The sequence below is a fragment of the Podarcis liolepis genome, assembly GCF_965112155.1.
Source record: "Podarcis liolepis genome assembly, chromosome: 12".
In the NCBI taxonomy this organism is placed as follows: Eukaryota; Metazoa; Chordata; class Lepidosauria; order Squamata; family Lacertidae; genus Podarcis; species Podarcis liolepis.
In genome coordinates this window covers 24885520-24898094 of record NC_139563.1, presented here as the reverse complement: position 1 = coordinate 24898094, position 12575 = coordinate 24885520, and the positions used below count along the sequence as shown (strand labels likewise).

The 12575-nt window shown below is 43.3% G+C and overlaps 1 protein-coding gene across 2 annotated transcripts in view; it reads right to left on the bottom strand.

Annotated features, from left to right (window-relative positions):
• The window catches only part of ST8SIA6 (ST8 alpha-N-acetyl-neuraminide alpha-2,8-sialyltransferase 6), a 41262-nt gene that overhangs the window by 16423 nt on the left and 12264 nt on the right, over positions 1 to 12575 (bottom strand). For both annotated transcript variants that reach the window (XR_014517574.1, XM_083467572.1), the window contains exon 4: positions 4779 to 4865. Coding sequence is in view for 1 of the 2 variants with exons in the window: in XM_083467572.1 (XP_083323698.1) it covers positions 4779 to 4865 (87 nt within the window). In the remaining variant the exon portion in view is untranslated. The remainder of the gene's footprint in view (positions 1 to 4778; positions 4866 to 12575) is intronic.

Sequence of the window (12575 nt, the reverse complement as noted above, 5' to 3'; positions counted from 1 at the left end):
CTGCGTGATCACCACTTCAAGCTGCTCATTAATTAAATATTGGTCTTCTTGCATGTTCGATACAGTGCCAATAATAGATGGGAATGTGTGACAGGCTTCAAGAAAGCAAGTCACTAACATGGTGATTATAGCAGTGTAAGCCCTTTACACCCTGTTAATATTTAGAAGGAACTGTGAATAGCTTTGATTTCTTCTACTTCCAAGTTTTATCTTCAGGTCTGTATTTATGAACTTGCAACAGATGTGTCATGGCTGTCCTCCTTAGCCTGTTTAGATCCAATATAAACTCAGCCCATTGTGTTCATGGTTTTTTTCCCCTGCTACGCATGGGAGTGCAGATCCCACACTGATGCAAATATCTGCACGCATTGATACCTCTTACCTAATGTAATGACACACTGCCAGAAAACACTGACAGAGCTGCTTGCTGGTGGCTTTACCTGTGCCTGGCAACAAGTATTGCTGATCAACATGCAAAGCCCAAGGTCTGTCCTTATCATATGCTGAGCAATGAGACAATGAATAATATGAATTAACAAAAGCTGACTGGCATGCAGTTTGCTTCTTTTTATTTCAATGTCTGCCATTTCCTTACTTCCTCCCAGCTCCCCAGTGGGCACAACACTTGCCCCACCCCCGGGCACCAGCAACCCACGCTATGCCACTTGCTTTCTCCCCTTTTCAACAACACTTAAAGGACCAATTCACCCTGTTGCCTGGAGTCAGTTTGCAAAGCCAGCCTCGGGCTTAGGGATGGCTCATTTGCACATGGTCTATATACCATGGATAGGGTGTTGGAAGTACAACAGGAGAGATCATTCAGTTAGTAAACTAAGGGTTAATTCTGTCAACAGTCAGCCAACTGGTGTGTGTGTGTTGCTGCCACCTAGATCAGACCACTTCAAGTAAGTCATGCCTTGATTGGCTGTATAGTTCGGACAGTTTCTCTCCTTGCATGTTTTCCTGCTATGAACAACTCCTGACCTAAGAAAGACCTAACCGCTTTGTTTATATCTCCTTGTGTTATACATTGTTCTTTACTCAATAAAGTTTTATCAGTTTCTTTTCTGCCTGCACTCTGCCTGCATTATTCAAATGATTCCACTAACATGGGGAACCTTGGGCCACATCACCTATACCTAAACCATATTTTACCAGCTCTGCATTCTCAGGTGCTTTTGCTTGACCAAAAGGTGTCTTTTAACTGTGAGAATGCCTCTTGCTTGCTTGCCTGGATGGAGAGAGATACATGTGTGCACAGGAGCCAGCTCCTAGGGGCCAAGGTCCCTTCCTCCCTCAATAAAATATTTGAGAGTCCCCCCAAAATTGATGGGCATTGCCATTTAAATGGTGTGTGCATGCCATGTCTTGAGATCGATTATACAGGGCATGGCTGCCTTGAATCCCCCCAATATTTCACTCAAGTTGGCACCACTGTGTGCATGTGTGGAAACCTTTGACTTCTGCTTGGCTGGAATGTAGCCTACTGCAGAAAAGGTGGGAATCAGTTGCCTTGCTCACTTTTGCTTCTGACCACCCCCAGAGCTGGCATGTGGCCACCCCTGTAAGTTTGTCCACAAGAGAATGCTGCCCACCTCTGGTCTATCTGCATAAAAGCCTGCAAGTGTCAGCCAAAAACCCACAGTTGACTTCCAGATGAAAGCCAGGCTCCTGCTGTGCACATCATATTGCATGTGTGAAATTACACTTGGTTGGAGCATCCTGGCACAGCAAATGGCCTAGATTGCCATTTCCAAGTACAGTGGTACCTCGGGTTACTTACGCTTCAGGTTACAGACTCCGCTAACCCAGAATTAGTACCTAAGGTTAAGAACTTTGCTTCAAGATGAGAACAGAAATCGTGCAGCAGCAGCAGGAGGCCCCATTAGCTAAAGTGGTACTTCAGGTTAAGAACAGTTTCAGGTTAAGAACGGACCTCCAGAACGAATTAAGTACTTAACCTGAGGTACCACTGTATCATCTCCGCCGGCTTAGTGCTTATGTGCTGGGAAGCCAGAAGAAATGAGAAGAGTCTCAGTTATGCCACAGCTGTAAGGAGAGCAACTGAGCAGAATCCTATGGGCATCTACTCAGAAGGGAGACCCATTCATTCAATAGGACTTACTCCCAGGTAAGCATGTAGAAGACTGCAGCCCAAGGGTCACAATGAGCCTCCTCTAAGCAGCAGTTTCCTTTTCAAGTCATTTCCATAGCGGAAACAGACTCCCCAAGAATGTTGGTACCCCAGATGGTTGGTTGATCTACTTCTCTAATGGGGGCAAAGAGACATCAATCCACAACATGTGTGTCTTCACAATTACTGAGAAATTCAGGGGATGTAGTCGGTTCTAACAGGAAAAGCCTGTTTTCTCAGATGTATTAAAAGATCAGAACTCTTGCCAGCCTCTGATGTGTTGTCAAAGCAAGATCTCTGTGAAATTTTAATATCCTGTTTCTGAAAAGTGCAAAAAGGAGAAGATATCGGGTGGGGGCGGGGGGAGTTACATGAAAACAGGCACTTGTTAAAGAAACATTTCTCCCTCAGAACCACCGGCAACTCAGTTGGTTATGTATGCAGAAACAAAAAGTCACCCTGCCTCATTCTATTAGAGGAAAAGCAGACCAAAAACAAAAGCCTTAGATTCTGCCGCGTTTTCTTAATTATCTTCCAGCTGCAGAACCTATAGTTTGAGTTTATATTTAAAAGCACATTAAAAATAAGTAAATCTGTGGGTTGTTTTTGAAAAGCAGCTAATTGGTAACCTTCTACAAAGATAATGTCACTGCTACTGCATGCGAGTTATAATGAAATAGCTTTTCAATCTGTTTATCAGATACTGTTTAAAATTAGCTCCCATTGCTCATTGCCACACATCTGCACCAAGAGTTTAGAGGCATGACCCAAAGCCCATCAAACTCAGGTATTTGTCCCAGTAACTTCAGACTTCAGTGCAGCTTAGAGCATTAACCACAGGGCATTGCCTTCCCTAATCACCCTCGCAAGCTGGCGCCTCTGGCATGCCCAGTTCTCGTTCAGCTGCTTTGCAGAGTTTCACCCACCCCAAAGTGTTAAGAACATAAGACCCTGCTGGATCAGGCCCACGGGCCATCTAGTCCAGCATCCTGTTCTCTCAGTGGCCAACCAGATGTCTGTGGGAAACCAGCAAGCAAGACCCAAACACAATAAGAACACCCCTTCCTGTGGTTTCCAGCAACTGACATTAAGCAGCATTGGGGACTCTGACCATGGAAGCAGAACTGTTTAATTATTATTTGCTGAGGTTTAATTTTACTGTTTACTATTAGATTCGGATGGATTGTTGTATGTTGCTTTGTTTGATATAAGTTGCTTATTGTGACTTTTATATTGGATCAGATTGATACTATTAATGTGTGTTTATGTTTCAATATGCTTTTTATTAGTTTTCTTAACAAACAAACACACACAATAAATGTTTGTTTTTGTTGTTATTATTTTATTATTTTGGTTAATTTATTATGTTCGATGTTTTATGATTTTTTATGTCTTGGAAGCTGCCCAGAGTTGCTTAGGCAACCCAGCCAGATGGCCGGGGTATAAATGAATTATTATTATTATTATTATTATTATTATTATTATTATTATTATTATTATTATTATCTCTTTGATCATTCTGGTCACCCTTTTCTGAACCCCAAAGTCCTACTTCCTCTGTAAAGATGGTTCTGTTCTTCTGCAAACAGTTTGTTGTTGTTTAGTCATTTAGTCGTGTCCGACTCTTCGTGACCCCATGGACCAGAGCACGCCAGGCACTTTTGTCTTCCACTGCCTCCCGCAGTATGGTCAAACTCATGCTGGTAGCTTCGAGAACATTATCCAACCATCTCGTCCTCTGTCGTCCCCTTCTCCTTATGCCCTCCATCTTTCCCAACATCAGGGTCTTTTCCAGAGAGTCTTCTCTTCTCATGAAGTAGCCAAAGTATTGGAGCCTCAGCTTCAGGATCTGTCCTTCCAGTCTGCTGATACTTTCCTACTGCACTGTACTGGGGTGTGCTCCTCCCCCCCCCCCCCCGGCTACATAAGGACCACCACTCAGAGAACTAAGATCTTTGTTAGTGTATATCAGATGTGTTCCAGCAATTCTATATGGGGCCTCTGAGGTCTTCCACAGCAGTAATCTTCTCATCAGCAAAGAACATACTCTTTAAGGATTTGATAATTATGCTAGTTAACAGCTGCTAGAATAATAATTGCAAAGCCTCAGAACACTTCTCTTCTTAATCTCCTTGGATTCTGGTATCGGGAACGATGTCAAATTGCTTTAATGGAAAACTTCGCCCACAAGGTTAAAGTGCAAAGGCATGGGTGGAAGACAGATAACTTTCCTACGGTTGTCCACAAATCTACGGAATCTGTGTCATTGTTGAAAGGCACATGCCACCCATTCTCTATACATAAAGAATGAACACTGCTTTTGAACCGACTGATATAGCTTGGGTTAATTCTGCTATGCATTTCTTTATATAGTGAAGGTATTTCACTATTTATTTTATATCCTACCCTCCCTCCCAGGACAGCAAGGTAGACAAAGCAGTATTTCTATTCATTCCTTCAGCTTTTGCACTGCTGAAAATTGCCCTAATATAGCATTCAATTCCCAAAGCAGCAAGAAGCAGACAACTGCATGTTCTGTACAATGGATGTAAAAAACCCCACGATTTTGATTATCTCAGTATATCACATTTTCATAGACAGATCTCCTGCAGACAGTTTTGTAGAATTAAGGAAACAAACTTACCTGAATCTGGCATATTCTTGTGGCTTCTTCTTCCACGTACAATTCTGTAGTTTCCCAACTATCTGCAGATAATAGTCTTCAGAATATCTGAAAAGATTGAAATAAAAAGAGACATGAATATGCATCAAAAGCATAATTTTTTTGCCCTTTAATACATGGTGTGGCATAGACCACATCTGTGCCATGCGTTTTAGCATCCTTATAGCATTTTAATAGCCATGTCTTCCCCCAAAGAATCCTGGGAACTTGAGTTTGTAAAGGGGGCTGAGAATTGTTAGCAGCAACAATTCCCACAGAGGTTTAACAATCAATCCCTTTTCCCAGGGAAACATAGATGAAAAGCTGCTTCTTGATCTCAGAAACAAATATGTAAATGTTGGTTAAAAATCCATGCTGCTTTGAATGTCGCAGTTCGCCATCTTGATTCCAAATGGCAGTCAATTCTATCTAAGCATAGATGAAAACATTCTCCTTGATCTCAGGAATAATAATGTAAAATTTGGATATATGGTATCTGAAGAGGTGTCCAGATGTGTAGAAATCAGACAGACAAACCACTTTCCAAAATACACAGCAGAAGATGAGCAATGGTTTTGAGCAGGCAGGTAAAAGGTCAGCAAGTGATGTGAGCTCTTCCAGCTGGGCATTTCCAGCTGAGCAACATGGACATTGCTCCACAGATCTCCACAGTATAATGGAATTGCTTCTGAAGAAAAAACCTGGCAGCCCTACTTGAAACAGCCTCTCTGAAACACACATCTCTTCCCATTTGTGCCACAGATAATCTCCTCCTTGTTGAACCAGGTTTTTAAACATTTATGATGTTTGGAGAGACAGGCAAGCCTTGTGAAGCAACATTCCACCCTGCGCTGCCTTGAATGTTCATTTATTTATTTCTCGGGCTCTTTCAACAGCTTCCCTTTTGTGTTCAAGGCTGTTCAATATTTTTGTTGCAAAAATGAATGTTTGTCTGCTGAGACGCATTCTAAGCAGAACACCACATTCAGATGCAATGAGCCTCAGTGGCAAAGGCCTCACAAAGATGCAAGAACTTGAAATGTTTCACCCCTTGATAAAGCATCTTGCAAACAAGACTTCATTCAGCTTTGAAAAACAAATATTTTGTGTGCTTGCTGTCAGTGCTAATTCCATTTGTGCCTTGAAAGTGCAGCCATATTGAGTCCAGTGACACTTACTTCCAAGTGGGTACATACCCTCTAATATTTCTCCGATGAAAATAGGAATGTCCTATTCAATCATCATCACCATCAGCATCATCGTTTTATTATTTATACCCTGCCCATTTGACTTGGTTGCCCTATCCACTCTGGGCGGCTTTCAACATATATAAAAACAAAATTAGTCATTAATTTTTTTAACAAGTTCCCTATACAGGGCTGCCTTCAGATGTCTTCTAAAGGTTGTAATCTACTAATCTCCTTGGCTTGGGAGGGTTGCATAACTCCATACTCTCCAACATTTTTTTTGATGAAAATAACTTATTCTCATTGCACCCCTTCCAAAAATAGTGCAGGGTCCTGGTTTCCCAGCTCTAAAATAGGAGAGAAACATTGGTATACCTGGGGAGGTTCACACATCTTTCCCTATCCCAGCTCCCTGATTTCAGCAGCTTCCTTTGATTGGGATTAAGGAAAAGATCCATTTAAAAAGAAAAGGAGGAAGGGACCAAGAAAAGCTGGACTCTTGAATACATATACTGTAAGTTGTCTAAGTTGGACCTGTGTACATTTTTCAAAGTAAGGGTGTGTGCAATCTTATGCCCCAACAACACTGTCCAGGGACTCAACGCTAGGAGACCACCAGGAATCACTCACTGCTGGAGCAACTCTGCTGGCTAGCAATAAGTAGCATGGGGGATTTCAAGAGCAGAGTGAGACCCCTCAGATCCCACTCACAAACACTCTGGCAATTATCATGTTAAAGTTCCCATCCTTGGCAACCCCTCCAAACGACCACACCAGCTACACAGCCAGGATGAAGCAAGTGACTCCTACCAACTGGAGCCAATAATGGAACACCTACAGCAGAATATCAGCCCCAGAGAACCATCAATGAGATGATGACAATTTCATGCACAAATCACTTCCTGTGAAACACCCTGAAGTAAAAACAAAAACCTAAATAATAAACCATATATATTCATTCATTCATTCATTCATTCATAGGCCAATACAGATAATATTTTCTTTTTTAAAATATCTTCACTTATAGTTAAAAGGTAAAGGACCCTTGGAAGTTTAAGTCCAGTCAAAGGTGACTATGGGGTTGCGGTGCTCATCTCACTTTTCAGGCCGAGGGAGCCAGTGTTTGTCCACAGACAGCTTTCCGGGTAATGTGGCCAGCAGGACTAAATCACTTCTGGTGCAACGGAACACTGTGACGGAAAGCAGAGTGCATGAAAACCCTGTTTACCTTCCTGCCGCAGCAGTACCCATTTATCTACTTGCACTGGCGTGCTTTCAAACTGCTAGGTTGGCAGGAGCTGGGACAGAGCAACAGGAACTCACTCCATTGTGGGGATTTGAACCGCCAACCTTCTGACTGGCAAGCCCAAGAGGCTCAGTGGTTTAGAGATAAGGCTCGTTGGAAGGGATGGTCTTCAATAGGGACTGAAGAGACCATGGAGATGGCACCTGCCTGGTATATCATGAGAGGGAGTTCCGGAGGGTGGGTGCTGTCACATTCAAGGCCCAGTTCCTACATTACATGGAAAGGGTTTTCCTGATGAGATGGGATCTGCAGGAGTACTGTGATCGGCTGGGTATGTAAAGGGTGAGATCATCTGAGATGACAGGACAGGTGGCTGCTCTCTCTGCCTTGAAGGTCAGGCACCCTTACAGCACATATAAAGATAGCAGGTCATGCAGCCTTAAAGCCAAGAAGCAAGGGACTCTGCTGAATAGTTTTCTTTCTTCTTTTTGTAAAAGGGACACTTAGCAAAAGAGAGACCCAGAACAAACAGGATGAGCAGAACAGAATTGTTCTTAAAATAAACATTTCAGTGTAATAGACATTGACACATTGCAGCTGATAGACACATCCGAAGAAGATTTCTTAGAACAACCCCCTCCCCCCAGTCATTCCAACTTAGCTGATTTTACTAAGCAACCACTTACATTAAAAGTATGGTTATATTAGCTGCAGGCTGCAGTTCAGCCAGGGAGAGACAGAGACAGAATTAGTTGGCTGTGGGGAAAACCGCTTGACAGTTCCATTCTTTGATGCTGAATATCATCATATACCACAAAATAATTTCACTTAGAAGATTGAGGCCTAAGGGGGAAATCTTGATAAATTAAGGGGAAAGACTATAAAGCTGATACAACAGATAGGACACTGTGAGTGTGTGTGACTTGGGGCAATTATGCTGTCGAGGGGAAACTCCTGCACAGTTCTAAAAGCAGACTTCTGCCTCAGGACATCAGCAAGCTGGAGATCACAAAATGAGAACAACTGTCAGATTCTGGAAGAGATGTCATTGGACTGGCAACATATTAAAAAGCCACAGAACCAATGTCTAGCTCTGAAGCACATCAAAGCACTCCGTTTAGACGCCAGCTCAATGGTCACATGAAGGACCTACATAGTGCAGTTGGGGGGGGGAGAGGAGAGAGAGGGGGATAACAATATTTCATTCTATTGCAAAGTCTTTGTTCAGGGTTTTTGTATCAGCATCACGTGGGTAGGCCCTTTATTTAAATATTTATTTATTTGTGTGGGCATTGCAAGAGATTGGAGGGTCCAGAGTTTGGTTGGTTGCATTCGGTTGGTTGCAGTGTAGTTTGGTTGTATGTGTGTGGGGTGAGTGCGTGTTGAGTCAAGTTAGCCATATTGATTCATATGCTGTTGGTGGGGGGGATAAGTCATAGTCTTCTTGTGCTGTATATATAATGAAGGGTGAAGGCATCCTCCATTGCTTGCCCCCATGCTAGTGAGCCAACAATTTTTTTTTACTTTTGAGTCAACAGAGGCTTCCAAACTGGCTGTTTATCTGTAGCCAGTGGCAGGTGGTGGAGAAAACAGATCCTAATGTGCAATAAACAAGATACCTTTAAGTATTGTATTGCTTTAGAAGTTTTACTGTCAGTCCACAAAGTCCCTCCAATTGGGCAGGACTGAGAGTTTCGCAAGGTTTTATTGAGGTTGTGTTAGAATCAAGCCTTAACTGTGTGCTGCGCCGCACAATGCCCATTCAATACCAGCTAAACAAAAAGGGGAAAAAGTCTTCAATCTCCTACCTTTCATTTTTGAACATGAAATAGCTCTGCTTGGTCTCTAAGTGCCTATTTGTTTCTCAAGGAGACTTCAGGGCCTTTATTGACAGCTTTTGCAGAAGGAGATAAGCATTTCAGTTTACAGCACTTTTTGAACCTTCTTCATTCTGTCTCCATTGATTTTTTTTTAAAAAAAAAATAATTCATGTTTTGAACAGCCAGGGCAGTCATTTTTGTTTGTTATTTTTGTAATTATTTAAGACAGCTGTTCTTTCTTTCTTTCTTTCTTTCTTTCTTTCTTTCTTATAAGATGACAATCATTTATCCCATCAGTGCTCATGAGATTACAAACATATTCAAAATGCAACCCAATACGAACTGGGTGTTTCAAGTGGAGTGCTTTGCTTCAAATGTGGGTAGATGATACATACATCCAGGACCAACGTCTCCAGATGCAGCCTGCAGAAAACGGTGCACAAGGGTGAACAGCAGGCAACAATCTTATAGCAATAATGGAGGGAAATAGAATGAAACCATGTAGCTAAACAATTTAAAGGTCATCAAAACTGATCTGCTAATCAGACATTTAAATCAATGGAAATTCCAATTACGTTGGCAAGGATCTACTAGAAGGACACACAATGAATTCAGATAATGAGGAGATGTGTATGAACAAACAGAAAATGAAGAGGCTTAGTGAAAAAGCCTATGCTTTGCATGGATAATTTCCCATGTTCAATCCCTGGAATTTCCAGCTGAAAAGAGTTCAATTATCTGGGCTAGCAAAGACCTCTTTGCAGTACACTCCCTGCCAATAAGTCTAGACAGGGCTGTCTGATTAGTGGTCTAATTCAGTATATGGCAGTTACTTATGGTCTTACATAATTTCAACAATTGATCTGGTGAAGGGATGGTGAGGTGACCTCTGGTGAACTCCAGTCTCCATTTTAATTTTTGAGCCCTGAGTAGCCTACATAATGGGGGCAAAACACAGTATGTATCTTGCCTAATAGCTGTCGAAACTCATATCCTCCATCAATTGGCCTAGTCTTGCCAGTGCGTGGCTGCTTTCTACAAAGGGAGAGGCCTAACCATGTCAGTGTTGGGCACTCCTGCATACACACATCTCTTTTCATCAAGGCGTTCATGACCTTGCATTGCCTTTCCCCAACTCTCCCTACAATAAAGCTGTGGCCAAAGTTTAGCATTTCCCATCTTGGCCAGCTGTTCTCTGGTTGTTGTCATTCATTAATCCATGCCATTTCATCCAAGAAGCTCAAGGTGGTGTACATGGTTCTGCCCTCCTCATTTTATCCTCACCAAAACCCTGTGAGGTAGGTTAGGCTGAGAGGCAGTGAGTGGTCCAAGGTGACTGACCCAAGGTCACCCAGTGAGCTGAGTGGAGATTCGGACCCCAATCTCCCAGTCTGGCTCTCTCACCTTTACATCACACTGGCTCTCTAATGGGCTTGGGTAAGCTGAGTGACTTGCTTGCAAATTTGGTTGCCTTAAGGAGTCACAGAAGCCTTCAAGGAGGAACTAAGTAGCTCTGAGAGATGATGGGGATAGCACACAGCTGCACGCCACAATGTGGAGAGTGGAGATATCTCCTTCCCAACCAGCATATGTTACAAACCCATTAGGAAGCAGGCTTATCCTTAATGACCTTGGAATCTGCTGATAACAGACAGTTCCTACATTCCTTGATGCCAGAGATTGAACCCGGGACCCCTGACTGCAAGGCAGATGCTCTGTCACTGAGCTACATCCTTTCCCCAATTCATGCCTTAAGCATGGGTCACCAACATGATGCCTGTGAGCACACATGTGCTATAACAGGTCTCCCTTGACAGCCACAGGCTCCCATCTGAACAAGTGTGAAAGAAGCTTTCCATAACCAATAGAAAGTTTTTTTTAAGCCTAATTATGCTATGGGGGGATGCGGGTGGCACTGTGGGTTAAACCACACAGCCTAGGGCTTGCTGATCAGAAGGTCGGCAGTTCGAATCCCCGTGATGGGGTGAGCTCCCGTTGCTCGGTCCCTGCTCCTGCCAACCTAGCAGTTCAAAAGCTCGTCAAAGTGCAAGTAGATAAATAGGTACCACTCCGGTGGGAAGGTAAACGGCGTTTCCATGCGCTGTTCTGGTTTGCCAGAAGCGGCTTAGTCATGCTGGCCACATGACCTGGAAGCTGTACGCCGGCTCCCTCGGCCAATAAAGCGAGATGAGCGCTGCAACCCCAGAGTCGTCCGCAACTGGACCTAATGATCAGTTTACCAGTTTACCTTTATGCTATGGGGAGGGGAGGTTACAGCTAGAAAGCAGAGAGGTGCAGCACAGAGGTGGTGTCCACAACAGTTTCTATGGTTTGCAAATGTGCTCATGGGTTGGCTATCCTTGGTCTAAAGGACATAGGCAGGAATTTCCCCACACCCCATCCTAGCAGCCAGCTATTGCACCAGCAACCTGGTCCACTGACTACTGCAGAGTTTGCCTGTCACCATAGCTGAGCCATCAGAATCACGACTTTGCACTTCTCTCCTTGCTCCCCACTCCCTAGTGGTGGTCCAGAATTGCACAACATGTCCTTGCGAGGGGCTACTGCTCTGATATGCTGTGCTGTGTGCTCTTCCATCACACTGTGACTCGTCAGAGCCATTTGAATGCGAGAGCTGACCTAGAGGCATCTCATTCAACTGAGGCAAACTTTTAAACGTTATCTGCTGTTCAAAACACTTAAAAAAAGAAGCCGAAATGAAGATAGTGTCTTGATGTTTTTTTTGAAAGGATTTTGGAATGTTTGAAGTCTAACAAGAAAATAAGGGAATTGGGGAGAGAGAGACTTCTCGGGAGAAGCAGTAAATGAAATACCTCACTGAAATAGGTATAGTCATTGTTGCTTGTTGAAACATGCAGCATAAAAATCAATACACAGAGAAAAGAACAAAACACTGAGGGTGTTTGTTAGAGTCTTGCTTTGTCCTTGTGTATTAACATTTGTGGACACATCATGTGAGAGGACATAGTGGGACAACCTTTTTCCCTTGGGTAATCTGTCAGGGACTGTGTGTTGACAGTGGGCAGGGCTGAATCCAGTGGGAGGCAGGGCCAGAGCAAAAACAAGGCAGGACTACCACTTTTGTTTTCTGCCACCCTGCTTTCTTCCAGTCCCTCTTTCCACTGCCTGCTTTCCACTCTCATCTGGTGTGTCTTCCTTCCCACTCAACAGGCTGCTTGCAAAAGACTTTTTGAAATTAGACCACAGGTTGCTCATCTGTTTTACAATGGAACCAGAAGTTCTGGGACTAAGAAAGGGAAGAAATTAGAAGTAATATGCTTGTTAGGCTAGAAAAACAACAACGAAGAACACCATACACCCAGGAACTCTGGGGCGTGAAGTAGACAGGAACTTGAGGTTGAATCCAAAGTTAGTTCTTGATTAATTTGAGTGGGTTTGCTCTGAGTTGGGCTGCTGGACTAATGGAAACTGTGTGAGCTTCAGCCTCAGAGCCTCTTCAAGCACTGAAAGGAAAAGGGATAAGATGTGAAGCATCAACCCTTGT